Source organism: Symphodus melops (assembly GCF_947650265.1).
Source record: "Symphodus melops genome assembly, chromosome: 3".
NCBI classification, from domain to species: Eukaryota; Metazoa; Chordata; class Actinopteri; order Labriformes; family Labridae; genus Symphodus; species Symphodus melops.
In genome coordinates, this window is record NC_136693.1 from 13,046,887 (window position 1) to 13,072,098 (window position 25,212).

General features: G+C 40.3%; 1 protein-coding gene across 1 annotated transcript; it reads right to left on the reverse strand.

Annotated features, from left to right (window-relative positions):
* prtga (protogenin homolog a (Gallus gallus)) lies at positions 1-24,619 on the reverse strand. The gene is made up of 19 exons (XM_079340074.1): positions 24,448-24,619; positions 22,852-23,154; positions 15,127-15,271; positions 14,808-14,941; positions 14,222-14,518; positions 13,935-14,094; positions 13,332-13,579; positions 11,737-11,901; positions 10,424-10,729; positions 9,552-9,740; positions 4,335-4,430; positions 4,063-4,249; positions 3,315-3,442; positions 2,788-2,958; positions 1,868-2,047; positions 1,628-1,751; positions 1,379-1,517; positions 967-1,080; positions 1-691 (listed from the first exon to the last, which is right to left on the reverse strand). The coding sequence occupies exons 1-19, from the start codon at positions 24,512-24,514 to the stop codon at positions 269-271; spliced, it is 3,576 nt and encodes a 1,191-aa protein (XP_079196200.1). The 5' UTR covers positions 24,515-24,619; the 3' UTR covers positions 1-268.
* Positions 24,620-25,212: the final 593 nt, after the last annotated feature.

A 25,212-nucleotide genomic window follows, 5' to 3' on the forward strand; every position in this document is an offset into this window, starting at 1 on the left:
AATTACAGGATTTCCCAAAATGTTGTCCTATTCATTTAATTTAGCTGCAGTGTTTATATATTTTAAGCACAGACGTGTATGTCTATAGTGTGCTGAAGGATTGTTATACTTTGGGATAGTTTTTGCAAGTTTACCCCTGCTTTCACACACATACAAACACATGCAAATTCACTGACTCACACACACACTCAAACACACATTCACTGTCTCACACACACTCAAACACACATTCACTGTCTCATACACACTCAAACACACGTGCACAGTTTCACACACACTCAGGCACATGCCCACACACTTGGAGGGAGAGCACAGATTGAGAGCTGCTCTGTGTTTCTTGTTGACAGCAGTTGCTCTGAATGGACTGGTCCGTCTGGCTGTTGTCTGCCAGCTCCAGCAGTTCCTCAGCAGGGTTGCTGCAGTCAGAGTCTCCACTGTCTTCCCCTGACAGAGACGATGGACGGCTGCTGTGTCCAGATGACAGGTTGGTCATCTCTGTCTCATCATGAGAGTAACGGCCTGAGTCACCAGTTGCGTGGCTGCCCTCGCTGTTAGAAGAGCCCTCTGTGTCCCCAGGGCTCCAGAGCAGCGCCTGCAGTGTGCTTGGTTGGTCTGGAGACAAGGCCAGCTCCTCTTTAAAGGTCAACACCGTGGTACCAGGGTGGTAGGAGGCCTTTCCTTGTCTCATGTTCTACAGCACAGAGAAATGTTTAAACAGTTAGGCTGACTGATAGACGAAAAAACCCAATTATATTATTTCTTCTTTTTGCATCGTAACAAATACTAAGAAACCAAGAAGAAGAAGACGAGGACATGAATCAACATTGAACATGATAACCAAGTCACAAGTTAAATGTGGGGAAGGCTGTAACGTACAGACATCATATATCAAGAGATTAGGGTCAGAGTATGAGGGAATCTACTGATGTCACTTTAACAAGCCGGACTCGTCATTCCTCATCTCACCTGTGCGGTTTTACTGTCCTTTTTCATGTTACTACTGAAGGAAAACCATTTCTCTTTCTTCTCATTGCTGGACTGAACAGGCCCCAGAGAATTAATAATGAGGTTTGTTCCACCCTGCAAGTGAGAAAACATTCACGAAAGAAAAAGATTAGCCATATCCAGTACGAACAATAAAGAACAAACAATATTCATTTGTATGAATCCTCGTGCACATACAGTCTCACTAGAACCTTGCTTATTTCCATTAATTTATTTCTGTTTATATTTCTTGGTTTTGACGTCTTTCAAATGTGTAACCCCAATAAGTAAAAAACAACAACCTTCTAAACATGTTCTGGCCTTTAAAAAAGTGGGTCCAGAGTAATGCCAGAACTTTTATGTCTCAGTTACATGTTGTACAAGGCGATTATACCTTGCTATCAATGAAATGTTCTTGGCTCATCATTGGCACAGTCACGTCAGCGTTCTCAGCTCGTCTCTCAGAGCCCAGATGTTCTGCACCTGCAGCTGTGCTCACTACTTCACCATTTGTTTTTACAGCTGAAAATTTCCTGCAGGGATAAAAACATGACTTTACTACAGACAAAAAAAAACTCAGGGCCTTCACTGTTAACCATGTGTACAGGTTAATGTTTTCAGAGGAATATGGCTGTATATATACCCGTTTTTGCCTCTGCAAACAATGATAAAAGCGCAGATGATGATGCAGATGAAAGCGATGCAGACTCCCACTGTGATGCCTGTCACTGACTTTTGGTCAAGGTGGTAGAAGCTATCCGAAAAAGCTGTGTGGGATGAAAGCAACACTAAATTATCTGTCAAAGTGCAGCTTCAAAATCTTTAACTTCTGTTAAAAAAGAAGCCCAAACTCAGGACACCAGGGGGTTGGTGTGTCACCAACCTGTTGATTGTGTGGAGTCACGCAGGAGTCGTGGATCATGACCAGATGAGAGATCTGCTCGCACCCTCAGCTCCACTGTTTGAGAGAAAGGACCGTCGCCCATGTTGTTTGATGCAGAAACTTTAACAAAGTAAATGTGGCCAGGCTTCAGGTTCTCCAGCAGAGCTATGGTGATGCTCCCTGTTATTGGAAAAAAAACAAAAAACACTTGAGGTGAAGGTTGGCTTGGTGAGAGAACACCTATGCTATCTCAAGAACCAGAAAGAAACAGACCTTGAAAGTAACTAATGCTTGAGAATGAGAGGACTGGTTTGGGATAGACATACTGTAGATAGACATTTCCAAGTCCTCACAAATTTTCAAGTCCTCACAAAAAAATATATTTTTCCTGTCCTAGTCATATCAAACATTTATTATTTTGTTAGAAACAGATTAGACTGACATGTTATATTTCGGTCTGTAGATTCAAAGGTCTCTTTGTAATTGACTTACACTTCTCTTCACATAACAGCAGAATCCATCATTTAGATTCCACAGAGAGAAAGTAAAGCATTTTTATTTTCCTTTGTTCAAATGAGGAGAAGAGCTTAAAGTTGTAGTGAACTGGATTTTTTAAAGATCAAATCTATATGTGCACTGTCCATCTCTAAATATGTTCAGTTCTTTATACAGCACAAGTTTTAAAATGATCTTTGTTTTAATAAGGTCAATACGAGGGAAAGACTTTGTTGTTATTAAATGAAACCTCCATTCTCAGCATTAAGATAAAAGCACTGAGCTCAACCTATCTTGTCACCATGAACACAGGAGGATGGAGGTTGAAATTAGTTACTGATTTCCAATGGACCTTTCGAGTGGCAGAGAAGGAAGTCTTTGTGTTTTCCCCTCCACTGCTCATATCTTTAGATTTGTTTCCTCACCTTCTTTATGCAGCACTTGCCATTCCCCAGCGATCCAAGCATGTCTGGTGGCGTACAGGATGGTGTAATGTGTAACAGCTACATTGGGTTCCTCGGGGGGTTTCCATGAAACCAGCGCTGTGTCCACTTCAATCAGAGTTACTTTCACATTAGAGGGGGACAGAGTGGGAGCTGTGTGGGAGGACAAAAAATCTAGTAAATTATGTTGTACATTCAAACAGAGTAAAGTTTAAAGATGTAATTGTCTGAATTATCATGTTTAATGTTAAGAAAAACAGTCGCAAGCCACAAATCAATACAAAACTCAGAGTATGAATTCAGATATTTTTGTTTTCTAACACTCCATAGAACATTTTTTTTCTTCATTTTTTTAACAATGGCAAACAAGAAGTGTAGTGGATATTCTGTCTAATGTATTTCGAGTGAGATCTACAGTCAGACCTCATAACTCAAAACTGCCATCACCAAATCCTTCAGAAAAATTATTAATAATAATAAGAATACTAATGTTTGATTGTGGCTCTCACCGTCAGGGAAAGTGCTCTGATAGACCACGGGGCTCCAGGGGCTAGAAAGCTGGTCAATGTGAAGTCGAATGGCAAACTCATACTTGGTGTTAGGCTCGAGTTCTCGCACCATGAGTTTCTGCTCATTCCTGCAGCAAAGAGACGTAATAGGGACATAAATATCACAAATTTGCTCCATGCCAGGTGAAAATTCATCATATGATGATCTCTGAAATAAACACTCAGAGCTGTTGGACATCTATCGGTGGTGAAATTAAAAAAAAACAGACTTCAAATTTAAAGATTTCTTCGTTGTTGTAATAATCAGCAGTTGTAATGAAGTTTTGTTGTGTCTACAAAGTGGTTCTTTATTAAGGAAGGTTCTTGGCCAGCAGGTGGTGGTATGGAGCTTCACATGTCATGTGCAGAGGAAACGTCAAAGAAGTTTAAGTAAAAAAAAAAAGTGAAATGTAAAGGATGATGCAGTGATTTTTTAGGATAGGATTAGGATAAGAGCTGAACAGTGAGATCAAGCAGAAAGGTATACAAAGCCCAGAGTGAGTATGGTTTCCCTTTAAGTCCATCTCTTGTCTCCAAACAGGAAAACAACATAAAGTTGTTTCCACATAAATGAATCTACATTATGGTTCAAAAGATGAACACAATATCTCAATTCATGCAATGTTTAGTTTGTTGTGGAGTTTGGCTTAAAATGACCAAAAAGGAAAACCACATAAAATAATGTGATGATTAATGAAAAAGTTCTTACGTCTGCAGGTAGAGCACCAGGGAGGCGTTCTGTAGGCCTACTGGGTTACAGCGGACAGTGTAGTTGACCACCTGGCTGGAGGTGAAGGCTGGTCGACCCCAGTGCAGAAATATGGCGCTGGAACTGTTAGCCTTGGTGTACACATTGTGTGGAGGCGGTGGTGGCGGCACCAGGCGATCTCTAACAGCTGAGAGAAAAAACATGAACAGTAATGTTACTACTAACATACTTCAGACACACAACTCAGATTCTAAAATTATTCTGGGACTTACAGACACATCCAGGGGTGCTGATAGTCTGGTCTGCCTGGTATCCATCTCCGACAAAGTTATAAGCCAAAAGTTTAACGTGGTACTTATTCCGTGGGTCTGCATGAGAAAAAGAGAGACACTTAAATTAAATCACGTCTTAAAAAATAAGAAGTCTCTTTGTGGTCTCAGAACTGGAGTTCGTAAAGGATTTTTTTTTCACTCTCACTTCTTTATCAGCAACTTGATACATGAAAACGAGACTCCTACAGGAAGCATGGTTGATACATGAAAAAGGCCTGGACAGTGTGGGTGTAGGGTCAGTGAGGTTTACTGGTTGGATGGTGTGGTGGGAAAAAGAGGTGAGGCAGAGCGACAGATGTTCTGTGCTGTCCTTTGGTCAGTTTCTGCAGCAGAGCAGAAGAGCACCAACATCCATCACCCTGACACTAAGTCTTTTGAGTGCAAATACGAAGACCCTTTCTCTGGCCTGCTGGTCAGTGGTCAGTGGCCACTCCTATTCAGGTCCAGAATCTGGGGGTGACATGGAAGGACAAAATCCCCTGGGAAGGACACAGCTGACGGTCAACAGCAGTTGTAAGCCTCAGTGACCCTTAAGACCCTGGTCTGAACAAAGGCCATCTGACCAAATGTCCCTTTAAACTCAAAAAAGAATAATAATTATGGATCTTTACTAAAGTTGGAATAAGTATCAATACTTTCAATCTAATCTGTCTCTTACTTGGTGACAAATTAATCATAAAGCTTCTTAATTTCTGTTTCCTAAAGTCTACCAGTTTGAATAACGTTTCAGTGCTATTTTTCTTTCTTGCTAAAATACAATCAGAGCATTTAATTGACCAAAAATTATTTCTATTGCTATATGAGAAGTTTAGGAGTTCTAGAGAAAGGAGAGACCACGGGGATCAATTTGAGGAGGTTAGAGAAGTTTAGGAGGGGTGGAGTCAAGCTACTCGCTCCCCCATGCAGCCCTGAGGAGTTTCACTGGAGCCAGACCAGGGCCAGTAGGTCAGGCTGAGATTAAACTCAGAAAGAATCTGAGGTCATGGGTGTGCAATATGAGAAGGGCCTCTTCTGCTGCTCAGGGATCCTCCATGCCCATATCTTATTTGCAAATGACTACCATAGTGATAACTTCATAGACTGCATCATGAATGATTGCAATTGGCAAAGAAGGAGCAGCGAGGTAAAACAAGCTCTCAGATTAAACTCACATTTCCTGGTGTATTAAAAGCAGAGGGGTTATGCTTTTGTTCACCTTGTTAGCAAGAGTTTTTGTCCAGTTTGTTCGGGTTCAATGTCCACCTCCAAAGAGGAGCCAGCACATAGTATGCACCTCTACCCAGCCCCACAATACAATGGGCCTGCCATAATTATGCAACAGAGAAGCTCTGCGAGGGGGGAAGCTGTGACATCTGGGCGGCGACCTTTGACACGGAATCTGGGCAAGCTAAATCCCGCAAAAGGACAGGTTATAGGGCTCTCTCTGAAGGGGGAGGGTCAAGCAGAGGAAACAAGTAGAAAAACAGGGAAACTAAGAGTCAAAAATAAAATGCCACTTATGATGACATAAAGTGCCTGATAAGAGAACATTTGGAGGATGGCTTTCAATTTAAAATAGCAAGACACCTGAAGCTCTTCTGTTAAACTTTGGAGGATCAAATCAAATGTTTTAGTACCCCAAACTGATGAACAGGTCCTCCATGTGGCAAATACTTTTCCAACTGATTGTTAAAGCATGTCAAAATTAATAGAATCAAACCTAATGGTCTTAATAAACCCAAAATCAATTAAATACTCATATCATATCAAATCTTATAAAACCCTTTAGCTTAATGAAAGGACTGATGGGACAAGTCAATCATTAGTTTACCAACTCATTTTGGAAACCCAACTTCTATTTTTCAGCGATGAAAAAGTTAGATACACAACTTGAGTTCTCGTACATGTAATATTCTTAGAAAGCTCAGAGCTTCTTGGGATGCAATTCCTTCAGAGAAAATGTTTTCTAGTCCATCCCACTGGAATAAATCTCACATGGCCTTACTCTCATAAATTATGCTGTTTGTATTAAAGGGCATACTTGAGCCATTTGTGGTCACCCCCCCATTTTTACAGCCCAAATGCAGATCCTGTCAGCCCTGAGGTTTTGTTCTGGCCTGCGAAAGGCCCCCCAGGCTGCTGCAAGCCAGGCCTGAACAGGGGCCATAAATGTCAACTCCAGCATGAACCCTCACACCAGCATCTATCATGTCTCTCTCTATCTATCCTCCCCCTCTTTTTCTTTGGTTCTCCTTGGTCTTTACTCACAGAAATCCCTGACACAAACACACACACTTACTTTTAGTACAAAATAGCCTGTAAACTGATGGCCAGAAGACATCTCCAAGTCTACATTAAACATGCTTTGGCACTTGTTAAGTAAAGGAGAGATAAACATGCTAGACAGCTAACAGCAGTGAGATAAATCTACAGTTGTGCACACAGTGGTGCCTGGTGCCAACAGGTATGAAAGGTATTTAAGCTTTCATGGGCCAAGCAGAAAAAACACATGCGAGTAAAGGTCACGTCAGCATGCCATGTATACTCCACCAATACCTTCCTGTTCCTCAGGGTGTGATTTCAATCATGTAGATTATCATATGTGATAATTTTACAGTCAGCTCAGAGTATGTCCTTCTGCAGCTGAACACAGAGCTGAATCAGCTGTTTTACTACAGATGGTAGTCCAAAGCTCCCACAGCTAGTACTTGAAAGTTATTGGCCTTACATGGGGGGTCATCATCGGTGAGATTGGATGAAATACACTTCACAGTACAACAGTTTATAATTTGCAGGGATTACCTGCTGAGAATGATGAGTGGTTAGAATTTGGTTACTGTGATGACACAAAATAAAGCCTGCTAAAATCTCTGGAAAGGACTTCAGTATGCAGACAAAGCTTGTGTTGTTTTCACATTTAAGTGAAGAACCAATAAATGTACCTTTGATTTTAACTTCCCATGCAAATCCAATCGAGCTTGTCAAAAGCTGGGTTCTCTTATTGACTGTGAGCTGTGAGCTTTAAAAGCACATCTCGCCAAATTGGCCTCCGAACTCAAAGTGAAGTCAAGATTTTATTATCAAAATAAATCCTGCTTTTCCCTCAGAGCAAAGAAACTTCAGGTTTCGTCAACCTTTCTTACTTTGTTGGATTTTGGTGACGTGCTGCATATGGTGTCTCAGCCAAATGTTTACAGTCATTGGCAGGTTCTAGAGGCCTTACTCATCACTGTGACTTGTACATGATTCCAATGGGCTATTTACTTTAAATAACATATATATATATATATATATATATACAGAGAAGAGAAGAACAAAAATACTCTGATGCTTACATGTGAAGAAAGCACCATCCACAAAAAGGTCAACGCTGTCCACTGCTCTTTTGAGTGGAAATATCAACATCACTGCTGGTTGTCATGAGTTGATAAAAACTGCTTGTTGTATATCGCAAAATGTAGCAGATAACAGAGTACAGTCATGTCTGGAAGAAGTCAGTTGTAATTGGAAATATGTTGAGAGGTCTTTTTGTCCGGTTCCTCACCTCACAGCAGGGTTTTTTTTTCTCCCCTGCAGGATGTGTTTCCACAGGAGGTCAGGCGCTGTATTTTACACAGCTACCTCCTTGTACACAGTGCTGCAGCTAATTCATGAGAAAGAAATCTCAAACTGTAACATAGTGAGCTCACAAGCCATGCTCATTGTTCTACCCACAGCTCAGTTGATGAGAGGCTGCATTTCCTTTAGGCCTTGGCTAATAAACTATCTTTGTGGCTTTCAAAGCCAAACACAATGAAAGTCTTTGAAGTCAATGCTCCTCCAGCAACACTGCTCAAAGCAGTCATAAAACACATAGTAAATCTGGCTCCACAAAACAGCTTTTCTCTCTTCAATACACAGCCCTGCAAAGCTCTTTCATCAGGGAAGAACAATACAATGATTCTTCTTATGCAGCTCTGTTTTAGTTGTTGTTCATTTTACTAATTGGAAAAATCTAATAACCCAGAACTGTAAACAGCTATCTAATAAAATAATATGGACAGCTTTAAATAAAAATGTTTTTTTTTATTTTATTCAAAAAGAATTGCCATATTAAATTGGTTAAAGTTGGTAGTCTTTGAAAAACATTAGTTTTCATCACTATCAGTATAAAAGAGGAGTTCAGAGTATTGTAGCTCCAGCATGAACTTTAGTGGTGTGAAAGCCGTTAAGAAAATATCTAACTCGCATTATGCCTGCAGCCGTGGTGAGTTAACACCTAAAGTAATTTATAGTACCTCCTCATCTTTCTCTCTTTTTGATGCCGGTCTAGCATTGACCAGTCTGATTTACAAGTCAGCTGCTGACCACCTGGTTGACCCCCTCTAGCCACAGATGGTCAGTTGTCCACTGCAATGGCCTGATCCCCTTTTCCTCTCTCAAACAAAAAAAGGCCAAAATGAGTCTGACCTAAAGGCCAGAGGAGCTGTGATATGCCCCAAACACCATCCTGCAGCTGCTGAAGAGGTGCACACTTTGAAATCCTTTGCAGAGGTTGGGAGGTCATAGAATTGGGATGTGGCGCTGTTCAGTGATGCTCGACACATGACAAGACTTAAACCAATTAATCACTCATGAGCCAGGCTGTCAATACTTGCTGCTCCTGCTTCTTAACTTTTTTTAACGATTCTTTGGGGCTTTTATGCATTCATATGGATTGGACAGTGGATAGAGTCAGGGAGAGAGGGTGAGAAAGAAACCGGGAAAGAAGCTGCCGGTCTCTGTCATTTGATAAAGTATATTTATGTTATCAATTAATTAATGTTACGTCAGCTGCCTAATGACCCTACAATAGATTTTAAAAGTAACTAACAACGAAAGCTTACCCAGTTGTTAAATAAATGTAGGGATAATTTCTCAGTATTGTTTTTTTTAGCATCACAACAAGAAGTATCCAAAGAAACTCCAACTTAGGTACGAAAGTACGAAAAAACTAAGTTTAAAGAAAATGTGTTTTCCTCAGCAAGATGTGAATCTAAAGTGATGAGCTGCTCTTTAACCTTCTCACCACATTTTCTTGAAAAGGAACTAAGGATGTTAAATGAGTGAACACAACAATACTACAGCATATCAGGCATCCTTGTGGAAGTAAGATGAAATTACTTTTTAACTAAGGTGAAATTATTTAACAAAACTCACCAAGGCCGCCGATGGTGTGGGTATGATCCGCAGCCCGCAATTGAAGTGGGGCGCTCTCTTGCTGACTCTCTTCGTGGTAGAAGAGTCTGTATCCTTGGACACTTGCTGAATTCCTGGCTGCGAGCTGCCAGCGCACCAATATAGTGGTGCAGTTTAGAGGCTCCAAGTAGAGGTTAGGGGCCAGAGGAACTATCAAGAAAAAGGTCAGAAAAAAACAATTAGAATTTGATAAAAAAAAATCATACAACTTTAAAAAGCTTTAAATGAAAACCAAACATGACTTTAAAGACAAACAGCAAACAGGAACTTTTTTCAGATGTATGGAATCTCCTCAACACGCTGTCAAAAGTATTTATGTGGAGAACACAGGAGGCTCCAGAGGAGCAGTTTTCTTTGAAAGTGAAACTATCATCTGAAGCTTTACCAGCTGTTTCACACTCAACACAGACCAGAGGTAACAACACTAGCAGTCAAGGGAGCGTTTTCACACATTTTTATTTTAGGATTGAGGAAGCTATCAAATAGAGGACTCCTGTCTGCATTTAGGAGAGAAGAAAGAAGCCATAGAGATGGACAGGAAAAACAAATCCTCCCCTCCCCCGCCTTAAAGCTTCAGATGTGACTCTAAGCAGTCATATACTTTTCCCAACCCAGAGGCCTTAGTCGCTCCCTTTACGACCCATGACTGAAACCCTTCCAATGTTACTGACAGTGCAGGCCAAAGGTCAGAGAGTAACAAACACAATGGCTTCACAAGATTTTTAGAGGAAGATCTTCTTTTGATTTTGCCTCATTGTTTTAACAGGGAATCGATAGTTTTTTTGGTCAGGTAACAAAAACAGACATCATGAAAACTCTCTCAAATGTTTCACCTTGGGCACTGGATGCCTTCGGAGTGCGGTGGGATGTCCAAGCAGATTGCTCCCCCCACCCTACGCTTGTGGCAGCAGCAATACGCAGGAGGTAGATGGTGTCAGGCTGTAGGTTTTCCAGTAGATGCTCGGTCTTCTTTCCAGGTATCTCTACCTGAGAGACTGTATTGTCAGTGCTGGTGCGATAAGACAAACGGTATGCTGAGACTCTTCCCCGACTCAGCTTGTTTGGAAGGGGCTGCCAAGACACCTGGATGTCCATGGGACTGTTACTGGTCAGGCTTAGTTCAGGGGCGCGGACAGGAACTGTGGACCAACACAACAGAGAAGGTTTAGTGTAAAAGAAGCCTCTGAGGCAAACAAATGGGTTAAGTCACCCGATAAGTGACTGGTATTTCTTTTTTTTTAAAATTTGAAACGAAGAAGTGATCTGAGTGTATGTGGTAGCTAAATAGAAAACATTTCTTCATAAACATACTAAATCACAGTCGGATGAATTCTTATAACCTTCCACATTAAGTGGCTCTTCTGAGAGCGACACTGATTGATGCATTAAGAGTTTATGTGGAGACACAAATACACTAGTCGTGAAACAACTGGGGGTGGGAGATAACAGGAAATCTTTACTGTAGGGAAATATAGCCTGCTTTATATGTACATATGAATCTCATTAACATGTGTGGCACAATGAGGCCATTCTGGACAATGTTAAACATCAACACAGGGCTGCTACATGACAAAATCTGACTTCAAGAGGTTGAATCTCAAAAATTTCCGTTTTTTTAAGAAGAGAAATTATGATCTAGAAGTATACAGTAAATCTCAACAGATTTTGTTGACCCTGATGTCAGTAACATATCAAATCTGAAAGACAGAGCCAATTATGGAGGCAGCAATTATGTTGGCAAATATTTGCAGCTACAAGTATCTTGTTGTAGTTGTTGTCAAATCTCAAAGAAAAGGTTTGAAATGTTTAACAATGTTTTTTGTTGCTGTGCCCTCATTAAATATTCAATCGCAATTGTCTTTACCAGAGAAGCTTCTAAGAGTGAAAACCTTTCCTGTAAGCTATATGGCATCATTTTATATTCTCAGTCATGGAAAGCAGACACACCACAGCCTTGTGCGTGAGCAAAATTAGTTTGTCAGAAAATGTAAAACCCTCTAGGTAGGAGTTAATTTGTTTCCGTTGAAATGTTCTGTACACAAACATGAGTCTGTTAAAGGAGCAATAAAAGCACTCCTTTATCTGCTCATCTCATCTGTCCCAATGTTGTTTTCACTGTGGGAAGGATTGTTCACATTTGACTCACCATCCTCCAGTGTGTGCTGGAACACGTGATCAGACATCCGACTGGCTCCCATGGGCATGTAGGCCACCACATAGAAGGTGTAGTTGCGAGCTGGCTCCAGGTCGTCAATAATGTAGCGAGTTGTATCATTTCCAATGACCACTTGATATTCTTCATTGTTTAATCCTGGGAAAGTTACAACATTGTAAACTGAGACTCAAAATTAAAGTGTAAATCAAAACAAAAGAGAACTCCTTCTTCTAGCTGGGAAGTTCATTTTTCAGTAAAAAAAAAAAGTATCAAATTGCATCATATTCTAAGACTGCAGGTTTTGCAGCATAAAAGTATTCACAAAGACAACCCAGGAGATTAAAATAATAATTAAAAAAACATTATCATGTTTCTGTAGTTGCAATGAAACTAAAACCTGACCAGATATTCATCTTCATTCACTTGCACTTGTTTTTCAGATTACCTAAAGTACTGTCTGATTGAACAAAAGATGTACTTCTGATAGGACCTTGTTTGATTTCTGAACTGGTAAACAAGGTTCTCAGGCAGTAAACAAAAAAGGCTTTCTCTGTAGTCTGTATGCCTCAGCAGGCCTTGCTGAAATGCTTAACAAAGTCCTGCTTCCTGTCCAATTCACAACCCCCACTTCTCTTTAATAATACACACTTTAGGATACTTAATCAGCCTGCATGTAGTGCCAGGCTTCAGGTGCAGACCAACCGACTGATACTCAGTCAATGTCAGTGACAATTATTCTGTGAGCCTGGGACTAAGGAGAGTGTGATTAAATCTTAGTTAAGTGTATGAAACACACATCCTGGAAAATTCTGGAGAAAAAAAAAACCGAAGAAACTTTTCAGCCTTTTCTTCTTTTTTTCCCTTCACCTACTTATGCCTGACAGAATCTAGCAGGTGTTCCTTTCTCCTGAGCTGAATTCTGTACTTTTCACCTTCTGAATGGAAGTCACTGGCATTATAATTGAGTGCATTGCATGAATGAACAAGCTGATTTTTTCTCTCAAATGTTGCATTGTTTGAATGTGACTCTTGTCAGTAAGAGTTCCCAGGAAAGCTGAAAGGCCTTTCTGCTGCTAAACAACAACTCTTTCTGTCTGCATCCTGCATTTAATCACGGAAAGGACCCTCATCTTAAAACTCCACAAGTCGATGGTCTGTAAAGAGACTATACCAATCAAAATGTGGATGTTGAGTTACAATGTTTTGATTGTGCCAGAACTGTGTTCATTAGCAGGTACTACCAGAGTGGACCCAAATCTCTGACAGAATTGTCTGCCATGTTGTTGCATTGTGGGAAATGTAGACAACAAGTTTTGTCAAGGAATAATAATGGAAAAGTGAAATAGATTTAAATTAGATATCTCGGATTCTGATAGGATTCGGATTTCAGTCATTTCCTTTTTTTTTACAGTCCATCATGTATTGAAAAATATTGTGGGAGGGCAATTAATTAGAGTACTTTTTTAAAAGACACAGGGCCTATATACTTTTTCAATATTTTGACTAACTAGAGACATTTTCTCGGTCGGACAGCAACTGATAATAGATCCCTTCTCATATTCTCCTTTTGCTCAAACGTGACTCACCTTCAGCCTTAACATAGTGCACTGAGTAAGCGATAACTTTATCCGAGTTATATTGAGGTCTCTCCCAAGCCAGAAGTATGGCAGAGCTCGACACAGTGTCAGCTCGGATATTCCTGGGAGCACTCGGCCGATCCTCAGACATCACCACAATGAGCCTCGCCATGGAGAGGACCGATCCCTGCTCGCTTTCTGCCTGGCACTGATAGATGGCATCGTCCTCCGGGATGATCTGGTTGATGACCAATTTGCTGTACGGCAGACACACAAACAAATGGGAAGAGTTTGGTCTAAGAAGGCTTTATCTTGAGGCTTCAGTGAATAGTCATATTATAAATACGTTTTACAAGCACCAACAGTTGAACAAGAAGCAGGAGCAGATTAAAAGGGAAACCAACTAAAACCCCATTTGCATGGTTGTAAATTATTCAGTTTCCTTGTTTCAAATTAATGTAAATTAAAAAAATTGACTAATAAGGACTGCTAAATGAGTAAGTCATGCTAAAAAAAGGTAAGGGTTCCTGTTTTTAAAATCTCTGTGCATTCAGAAGCATTTGTCTTATTAAAAAGGAAAATGCATTTTCCTTTAAATAAAAAGAAACATACCTGTTGTACATCTTAATCCGACCGTTGGAGTGAACTTTCTCACCATTCTTTAGCCAAGAGATAAGAGGAGTTGGAACTCCATCAGCTTGGCACACAAAGCGGGCAGTGCCGGCACGTGGACGGGTTACGCTCTCTGGCCATTCAACCAAGGAGGGTGGCGCTATAGAACAACAACAGAAAAATGTATGGAAAAAAGTTTAGAATTGAACCTTTTGAATGATAAATTAAAAAAAATTATAATTAAAAAAAAACATCAAGTCAAACTTTTGTATGATGTGTGTCTTTACCTAAAACTGTGACATTAGCTGCAGCGACAGTGTAGTTTCGTGTGCCGGGTGTGGTGGCTCTGCACATGTAGACTCCTGAATGCTGAGGCTTGATGTCTGTGATAATGAGGTTACCATTTCCTAACACTTTGGTGTTGTAAACGTCAATAGACTTGCTGTCTGCCCGGCTCCAGGAGATGATGGGTCGTGGGTTTCCTGTAGCCATGCACTCCAGGATGGCCGTCTGGTGCAGTGACACTGAAATATTCTGCGGCCCTATGATGATGCGAGGCCTTTGGGGAAGCTTTGCGTTTGGAGCTGCAGCACAAACACGAAAGAGAGAGAGAGAGAGAGAGAGAGAGAGAGAGAGAGAGAGAGAGAGAGAGAGAGACAGAGAGAGAGACAGAGAGAGAGACAGAGAGAGAGAAGGGAAATTAAGATGGTCCATGTTAAGTGCGTTTAGTTAAAACATTCTGACTTTTTTTTGTATATTTCTCTGTATTCTCCTTTTCAAAGAAAGGAAGAACTAAGCAGTCCTTAACTGCTACAAAGTATAATGTGTTATCATTACTCTCATCACAACACTTGCAAAAACTGCTTGACACACCTGGAGTGACTGTAAGGGTGGCCTCTATGCTTCGACGACGGCTGGCAATATTGGTAGTGATGCAGCGGTAATTTCCAGCATCTGATCGCTGCACGCCATGGATCTGAAGAACACCACTGGGGAGGACTGTGATTCTGGATGTCAGAGAGAAAACCAGATATCACAAAGTGTTGAGCAAGAACAGTAAGAAGAAATGACAGAGCAGAACCTTTAACGTCTGATCATTGCAAAGGGTGGTCAAGGACAACGTTGGCTATCATCTATGAGGGGTATCCAAATGAGTTCCATGACGTTAAACTGAAAACAACAGAGAGCTTACCTTTCAGTGGTGAGGGGTAATGTGACACGATTGAACTCCCAGGTGATGATTGGAGGAGGGTGTGCACGGACTTTGCAGGAAAACCTGGCGACTGAGCCTAGGGTCACCACAATTGACATAGGCTGGATTGTAAAAGAAGATATACCTGCAGCAGAACAAGAGACAACTTTTAACAAACATTCAGCATTGTATCATGTATCACACATAATCATTTAATGTTGAATGTTACCAATGGCAAACAGAATTTGAAGATTTTCTTCTAAAATATGTTACTTCATCTTGTCGTGTGTTAAGATAATGCAGTATGAAACTAATTAAAGTCATTTTATAAAAGTCATAATTGGAACATGTGACCGTCACCTAATTTATTATATAAAAACTGATTCACTAAATAAATGAAATATTGATTCATTTCTAAAGGTAGTAAGGGGAGAAATGGCACAGATGGAAAGCTTCAACTCACACACAAAGCTTACTGTGTCTTGTGTCTTTTTTTCCGCAAGACTTGAGCTTGTATGGCACTTTCTAGTTTTCTGACCATTCAAACCTACCCATTCACACACTGACTGCAGAGGTTGCTATGTAAAGTGACCATCAGAAGTTACGAATCCCATTCATACACCGCAGCTGAAGCAGAAGGAGCAACTTAGGGTTAAGTGTCTTTCCCAAGCACACATCGGACATGTTGTTGGAGGAGCTGGGGATCCAAAGCCCAACCTTTCAGTTGAGAGAGGACCGACTCTACCAACTGAGCCACAGCCGCCCCAAAGACTGCATTCAGACCTTAACCTTGTACAAGTTTTCTTCTAAAGATGAAGTCAAAGGTGTTGTATTTCCCTCTATGAGTTTTCACAACATCTACTTGGACAAAAAACCATGTCACGATAAATGTCTGGTTTAAATCTAATTCTGATCAATACTTTTTAAAACAACTAAACACATTTAGCTATTGTATTGTGTATCTCAGATCTAAACCCTACCATTCAAAATACTTGTTGTATTTCAGACATCTTTCCATCTCCTTCAGATCCAGAAGATGTCAGAAAAAAAAAGACACTGCCTAAAGCTACAGACGTGCTGAGTGCTGCAGGAAGGTGATGACTGGTGTGGAACAGCTACATCCTGCATGGATAGAGTTTCTCTGAAACTGAGCTGTTGTCTACCACCAGCTGAGCCAATGAGGCCCAACGTGAATTACAATGAGGCCTTTAGTAGAGAAACAAATAGCTAACAAAAATATGTTTATGCTTTGTATACTTCTTGGTGTTTTTGTTGAAGTCCTTATTGTTAATAAACGCTCTACAAGGCCAAGGAGGATATAAGTGTTGAGTGCCATAAAGGCTGCTCAATGCTGTACTGCCCCCCCACCTCTGTGTTTAAAAAGCTGCTGTAGCCTGAGGCCAATTGTTTGTTACAAGAAATCAATTGCAATGCTGTTTGTAAGAGAGCAAGTACTGAGATTACCTAAAAAACAACAAAAAAACAACAACGATTCGCATCAGCCCATGCTAGCATTAAATGCATTAACATCAATATATAATATAATCCATGGAACAGACACAGATATATCAATGGACTGCTATTTCTCAAATGAATCAGACAAATGTAAAAATCTGTATCAACCACAATAAATAACTTCTATTTTCAATGGGATTTTTTTCAAACTGTAAAATTGCCGCTAGCATTCAGGATAACAAAACCACCTCTTTGGTGATAAACAATCCAACTTTGGTACTCTTCAACCTCTCTGCAAACATCCAGAGCCTCTTGACCCAGAACACAGAATCAGTGTCAAAACATTCACTATGACATGACATGTCATTTATTGTCACTCCCTGTTGAAAATGCTGTATAGAAATGATGATTGAATATAAAATAAGTTTGACACGAAACACAACGTTCAACAAAAAGAAAACATCACCCTTGTACAATTTCTGTATGAGCATATAGTAAAGATTCCTGAACTTTGACTCACTGTAATTTTTGCATTTATTTTAATATCAGTGATTTTTCTTAGAGTTTCTTTCCGTGGCGACATACAACACCCTGCAGTGCTTTTTGCTTTCGAGAAAATTCCACAGGAAACCCCTCCTGGGTCATAAAAGCACAATGTTGTCTGTGAGGGCTGTGATGGATGGCTGTGTGTAAGCAGTGTTGCCAGGTGTTGTAGTGCTGAACAACAGGAGAGCTCTGACCACCAAAAAAAAACAAAAAAAAAACATTTAACTTGTTTGGGGATGGTCTCCCTTACTGAAATAAAGATAATAAGATGATAATTTGTTTTTCTGATTAATAGATTAATCCTGAATTAATTCACAGATAAGTTGTAACTGAAACAATCAGTTGTGGAAGTTTTTGTTAGAAGGAAGAATCATGGGTCTGTACACAGTATGATTCATTTGAGTGTAGAAACAAGTTGTCCTCACAATCAGATTTTTTCACCTCCATAATCAAATTTACATATAATCAGAAGTAGTCTTGGGCTGTTTTGTTTGATGTAGAGACAGCAGTAATGAATAATGAATGCCATTAATGTGCTGAATTGACGTGACTGTAGGGCACAAGAGATGAGCTACACTCATCTTCTGCCTCACTACTTTGTCATTACATTCAGTCAAATGATGCTTGACAAACAGCAGGATAATTATTGATTATTGATAAGTCGCTAAAACACGGTGGAAAATCTATCGCTGCTTGTGGAGTGCTAGTGAAAATTCTTCCACCTAAAAAAGAGGAGGCTAACTTTCATGATGTTTGCTGAGGGGGATGATATGTTGTGCAGATTAAAGATCAAGGCTAACGTTGTTGTTGTGTGCTATTTTTACAGTCACTATCTAAATTAGCTAACGCTGCCTTCCAATCTGTGTTAAAACTGACATTTTTTAACAGTTGTTCCTAACTCCAAAAGTACAAAAATACTAATTTATGACCATGATTATTTTATGCTATACAATTCTGCCAACGCTAACAGAATAAATCCCTTGGTCTATTCTCCGAAAGCACAAAGAAACAGTTCTAACAATCTGCTCACTCTGCCTCTGATCTCACCTCTCACCTCTGACCCCACAAATCCTTGTTTGCACCCAACTCAGGACATCAGCCAACTGCAGGATCTAAACCACAAAAAAAACTGCTGCTCACTGCTGGCCTCAAAATCACTCTGTTCATTATCGGGCTTAAATGTTGTTATTTTTTGCTTTCTATTCTACTGATGACTTCTGGCAGTTCATTTTGATTCCACGAGTAATGCAAAACATAACACCAAGCTAGTATGGATTGCAGGGGGATGAATTTTAGAGTTCGTTTCTACATCACTACAAGTGTTGTCCTATGCTGAATCATGTGTATACTTGCTCAGCATTATGTGACAGCAATGTTCTGAGTTAAAATCTGAGACAGTCCACATATGCCTGTCTTCTTTTATCACTTCGTGAGCTGAAGAGTGAAGCTGTTTTTGAATCACTTTAGCTTGCCGATAGGTCTGCTAATGCCAGCAGCTCAAAAAAAAACCTCAAGGTCACGGGGCAGGTCAGGCCCAAACAAAGAATTCCCTTACAAATACCAGGAATTAGTTCAGCCCTCTGTCTCTGGTCAGGTTTTCAGCCAGGACACAGCACAGAACTGCATCTTGAAAATCCATTTAGCTTGTCATCTCAAAATTTGAACTGACTGTCTGGAACCAAAACTTTAACAACATATTTGACTTGTCAACAAGGCCGAAAACACAGTGAACTATTCTATTCTTTGTATCTACATCAGACCTTAACAAAGATTTTTTGGAGCTCTAAAAAGTCCAAACAATTTTAAAAAAAAGGCATTTTAAAGTGGGTTTATCAATATGTAGACAGGAGCAGTTTGTGTTCAGTTATATATCTTATTCAACCATGTGGATGGAAATGATCCAAACGGACCCCAACACAATCCACCCTCCACCCAGGGTCCAATTTTTCAGGTGACACATTAAAATTGATCATGCTCTCCTAATCCTGCAGCCTGCACACTAAATTGATGGCTTTAAGCACCATCAGGAGACCGATGAAAACTCCTCACTGAAACAGTGGAACAGCCTTAAAAAGTTGAACATACTCCTCGTATGGTCCTCAAGTGAGTCTGGGTTCAATGCAAGGGTATGCCAAAATACTGTCAGTGAATTGAACTCTTGTTTGAAATCATGTCACATTAACCATTATTTAATGAGTGATGGCTCCTTAACAATGTTCGCTGACCCTCACTGAATATAAATAGAAGCCCCTGGAAAAAAGAAGGACTGATAAGGAAGAAGGAGAAGAATGCAGGGCTACAAAATACCCACAAATCAATCACGAGTTGGCTGGCAGATATGCTGCTTCTACTCTCGGCCTGCAGGACAGTCAAGTGACCACTAGCCAGGCTGGACAAAGAACCATTCCCATGAGCAGCATGACCTTTTCAAAACACTGGTGAGTGGGGGAGCAGTGTTAGAAGAAGCTCTCATCCTCCCTCCTCCTACCTCCAATCCCTTATCTCTGCCACAAAGTTTTCCAATCATTCAACAGCAACCCTCCACTCAGCACACAAAGTGGATTCATTGTCTTTAATCTCCATATCAGCACATCAAGTCAAAAAGTCAATCCGTACAGAGACACATTTTGTTTTAACAAAATTTCATTCTTTTTCATTGAGTTTCATAAAAAAAAGTAGGTGTCAGATAAAAATATAATGTTATAAATGACAGTTCAGAAAGAGGCCACCAAAGTAGACTCGTGGATGAGCATTTCAGCAACTGACAAATCAGGATAAGAATCCAGTATTATTTTAAACAAGATTTAAGTCCTGTGCTCTGTCACACTGCCCTCCATCTATTGAACAATTCAAAGAGACCTTTGACCTCTGGGCCTGCCGTTCAGGGGTACCATGGTAACCTTTCGTGTCCAGCAGAGGAGAAAAACAAGATTCCAGGCTTTGAGTTTTTTCACTTAAGGCCATTTCTTTCATTCACAACACAGCTCACACTGTGAGACGTTTACTTTCGTCTTATTGGGTTTCTAATCGTACCAATCCAGTGCAAGTCAGACTCACTACCTAGCAACTTGAAATGCTACTGTGGTCCAGGCCCTATAACTGCAATAGGACACACAAGTTTGACTTAAAGTACAGCAGCAGCTCCCTCAAATACCTCATTGAAAGCTCTATTTCTTTCAGCTTTAAAAAAAGTAAATGACTTCTACTATGAGATAAATAACATCTGTATCTACGAGAACTACCAGAGGACTTCTTCAGTAGCTGTTAAAGCAATCTTCCATCAAAGGCCCAATAATTTACATCATACCCAGTTGACATAGAGTCATCATTAAGACTGTTCCTGGAATTTCTTTCTATAAACTATTAACATGTCAGAATCCACCATGGGGGTCACATCTAATCCTAAAAGTTGATGGAAATCAGAAAGTTTCCCCAGTTTACATACTTTGGGTAACTGGGATAACTTGGTTCATATGTCTAAAAAAAAAAAAGAAGGCCAATCTTTGGGAGCAATCTCTTTACTGAAATCCCCATCAATCTAAAGTCTATTGACAAAAGTCACATGGTGAGGCTCATGTGTCACATTCCTTTTCATCATGGCCAAATCCCATCTCACCTTTGTGCTTCAGTAACACATTGTTTAAAGTCACCCTCCGTCATTGCCATCAAACTATTTAAAGGAAAAGCAGCAGGTCCATAGCGACATCTGAGTGTAAAGTATTAAAATGGCCTTCACTCTTACATGAACTATTAAAGACTACAAATTCAGGGAAGAGAAATGTGGCATGGATTAGTTCTTCGGAGAAGAAGTTAAACATATTTATACTAAACATGTTTTCATGCACAGCCCTTTCCCAGTTAAATATATATCAAAGATATTGAGCACATTACTGTAAAATCTCTAGGCACTGTCTTGCAAAGGCAGGTCATACTAAACAGTCCTAATTCGACTGTGATTTTACAATCCAAATGTATCCTCAAATCAGCTCAGATGTTCAACTTTTAGAATAAAAGTAATTAACCATGCAGTGTTGAACAGGTCCAGCTGTTCTGACCACTGATATGAGAAAGAACAATTGCCCCCAAAGATACCCTATTCTTGTGCAAACAGGGGGGTTAATATGGACAAAAACGGCCAGTGTGAAAGGCTTTTCACTCTTTCACCACAGTAGTTAGGCAGAAAGCAATTGTGTGCAAAGCCTCCAGCCCCTACTGACCTGGTCAGGGCTGCAATAAAGTTTGGTCATTTAGACTTAGGGTGAAGGCAGTGGTACTGGGAAAGGGCAATTCTCATTTGTGTGTGTGTGTGTGTGTGTACGTGTGTGTGCACACACTTGCAACAACCCCCACTGCTACCTCCGTGTCCTTCAACTGAGCATTTCTCAGGTATGTGCAAACTTTATGAGCTTCCAGATAGACTCTCAAGCAGGTCTAAGTGCCATTTTAAACAAACTAGTAAAGCTTACAGGCAGCCTTTACCACCTTTTAAACGTCAAACTATAAAACACTCTTTTAATTAATACAACTATTTATGTGACACAAGCTCCAACATCACTCTGTACTACAGAGCAAACATCTCCAGCAAACATCACTGCAGATTCGGCGTCATAAAAATTCATGTAAACTAGCTACGGCTTTTCTGTCACACAAAGTAGTTGCTTTCCATTTGTGCTGAAGAAATGCGATAAATGCTTGTCTCAGAAATTGCATCATTTTTGTTTTTTAAAAGAGTAACTCATTAAAAGTTATCTCCAGTAACTCCGAATGACATTTCGGAACTTTTTACACAGAAACAAGGACTGTCATACCAGGACAAGACATGAACAAAAGCCTTTAAAAATGATTTAGAACACTGATTTCAGCATCTTTCCGAGAATAATAAAACAGATGTTTAAGGGTGCTGGTGGCGCAGTGGTTAGTGCGAGTGTGCCATGTATGGAGGCTATAGTCCTCAACGTGGGCGGCCCAGGTTCGAATCAAGCCTGTGGCTCCTTTCCTTCATGTCAATCCCCACTCTCTCTCCCTGATTTCCATCTTTATCCACTCTCCTATCTCTCCAATAAAAGCCCCAAAATAAATCTTAAAAACACATTTTTAGGTACTAAAGGGAATGCTGATAAAAGGTCAACATATATTCTGCAAAAGTGGCACAGCAAGATACATGTCATGTGGTGGAGGAGGAAGGGAAATAAAGTCCCAAAAGACCAACTCTGCCTGGAGCTTCTCTTCCCCCCTTTAAAATATGAGGCCAGCTCGCATGGCACGGGGGTTGGGGGGGGGGAGAGAAAGCATTCCAAAAGAACAATTCCTCAAGCGAGCAGGGTGCACTAACATGAAAGCCTCAGCCCGTGAATAGGGGTCATCTGCTCTTTAGCTTTGGAGCGGCAGTATCCTGGACAGCTTCTAACCTTTCAAATCTGCTGCTCCTTCATTAACACACCAATGGGCATCTTCGCCCTCCAAAAAACACAACCTTTTGGGCGTTTACTTTGAAGACATTGTCCCTCTTTCTCCTCTGATACTACCAAAGATGACAGGAACGCAACACTCAGCTGCAATTAATAAGTTTACATCTCTGTAAGTGATTTATACAGGTACATGTGAATCTGACCCAGTAATTCAACCAGTGCAAGACATTGTTAGTTAAAGGCCTGAACACGATCACAGTTGAGTTTGTTCTCCTCTTTGTTGCCATTCGCAATGCTATTCCAGCATGATACTCACTTGCGATTGTAAGACGGGCTTTCTGGCTCAGGATAGCTCCATACTTGTTCTGAGCGAGGCACTGATAGAGCCCTTCATCTGATTTGTCTCCTCTTCTGTTCTCCACCTCTGAAATAAAAAGGGAGCCGTTCGCGAGCAGGTACACCCGTTCGTTCTCCAAAACTCTTACTCCATTTTTGAGCCATCTGACATCGATGGGTGACTCTCCATGTGCGTGACAGTCCAAAATAACCGCTTCCTTCCGCATAACAGTAACATCATGGGGCTCCTTGATGAAGAATAACTCACTAAAGCATAAAACACCTGAAAAAGAAAGATAAATGTGCATATGAGAAGTGAGCATGGATATCAGCTGGGGCTGTCAGATATAGGGTGAGGAAAAAGGCCCAAACACATCCAGAAAGGGAGCAAACATTTTCCTCTCTGATCTTACTTCTGGCTTTAAAGGTGAGTTTTAAACTAGTCTAAATGTGTGAGAAAGTTTCTGAAACTGAGTTCTCAGATGGATTCATGTATGACACAGATTAGAAGTCACTACGAAGCTGGATAATCTTTGGAGGCCCACCAGCATGAGATCTAATGTTCTGTACCGTAATCATACATGTATTATAGAGTCATAGAGTATTTCTGCTTTTTCTTCTCACATTAATCCAATTATGTATGGCTCATAAAATCACTAGCTGAAGGTGAAACAGTTGATCCTATTAGTCCCTTTGGTGCACAAAAAACCCTATTACTGATCACTCAGCATGAGCTCTTACATAGTGTTACATTAATGTGACCTTTGTGGACTGATTGAAAGAGAGAGCGAGAGACAGTGTTTCATCCCTGACATGATTGAATATATCTAGTATATTTGCAGGTTACTCAGCTCAATTCAAAAGCAATTACATCCAAAATACAATGATCTTATTCTACATCAGAACCTGTTCAAGCACCAGGAATTTATCCCAAACCAAAGGCAGGAACCATAAGTGAATCCTGGCCACAGTATCTATCCTGAGCCATGTTTCACCTCCAGTTCCAGGTTGACATGAGATGTATTTATTTGACGTCATCTGTTCATCAGTTCGTAAAACCTGAGCACACTACTGTTTGTAATACTTTACATGGTCCATATTGTAACTGCCTGATCTGAGCGAAAAATAACCTATGGGCCTATGACTATCAAATGCATCAGAAGTATCTCCCACATTATTTGTTTGCCACACAATCTCAATGGCTTCTATTGTGTGTGTTTCACATGAAGGCTTTTCCCAAATGAAAACATTGAAACAGTTTGTTAGTTTAACATCGAAATGAGGATAATGACATAAAGTGGTTAAAAACAAATGAGACAAGAAACATTTTTGGAAGCTCAGAAATTGAACATTTTAAATGTACAAAGAAAAAAAAAAAGCTTTAACATTTGTTATTGATGTTAATTCGTGTGTAATGTTTTAGGTTAAATCTGGAGTTAATAGTATCATTAACCCTTTAAATGACAGAGAGGATCTCAGCTCTGCAGTCCGCTGTCTAACATGAAGCACACAGTCCCTCACAGTGATGCACCAAATATTAAAAGTCCATCAACAGATCATTGGAAACGCTTCTTACCTGAGATTGGAAGAAAAAGAAGAAAGAACAGCAAGCGCTGATATAATTTCCTTTTGACGAGCGCCATTTACATGAATTGTCAAAGCATGCTCGCTACTCTCACATAGTTGTTTCCTCCAGATGAACTGGGCTGCTACTGAGCTGGAGGAGGGCTGCTGGTGTTGGAGCTGTAGTTTGGTTTCCCTCCTCTGTGATGGTCATCGCTCCATGAATTACGTCTGTGTTGGTCTGTCCAACGCCACCTAGCGTGAGTGCACAGAAAGGGCATAATCCTATGTCTATGGCAAAATGGTCCCGTACAATTCAAAACATCCCTGATCAGGTGCGATGTGAAACGGATGGTGTTATCCTTTATTTGAACCTCTAGCTAGGAGGATTTATCAATTTTCAAAATAGCTCTCAATTGATATTTTTTGATCAATCATCTAACCATCTAATTGTTGCAGCCTTATCTGCTCTCACTTACCCTTTTCCTGTGGTTTTGTGTTTGTGTACAAACCTCTATAGGAAAATCCCCCAATCATATTTTTAAATCCACTGTACTGTACAGGACCAGACTTGTAATTGTAAAGACCATGACCATCCACACCATGGATATTTTTTTCAACGAGAATGAATAACCTTTAAGTTTTCCTGTCACAAAGAATTCTCCTAATGACCAAGCAGAAAAAGTACCTGTGCATTTAAATAATGATAACTACTTTTTACACAACATGAGTTGTTTTAGTTTAATCTGTATTGTATACACACCCACTTATATCATCA

Excerpts from the sequence above, each read along its gene's own strand:
- prtga (XM_079340074.1), bottom strand. The coding sequence starts at position 24,514 with ATGGCGCTCGTCAAAAGGAAATTATATCAGCGCTTGCTGTTCTTTCTT. Across the intron at positions 23,155-24,447 it reads TCTTTTTCTTCCAATCTCAG|GTGTTTTATGCTTTAGTGAG; the intron begins GTAAGAAGCGTT and ends TTTCTTTTTCAG. Across the intron at positions 1,518-1,627 it reads GTTTGCAGAGGCAAAAACGG|GAAATTTTCAGCTGTAAAAA; the intron begins GTATATATACAG and ends TTATCCCTGCAG.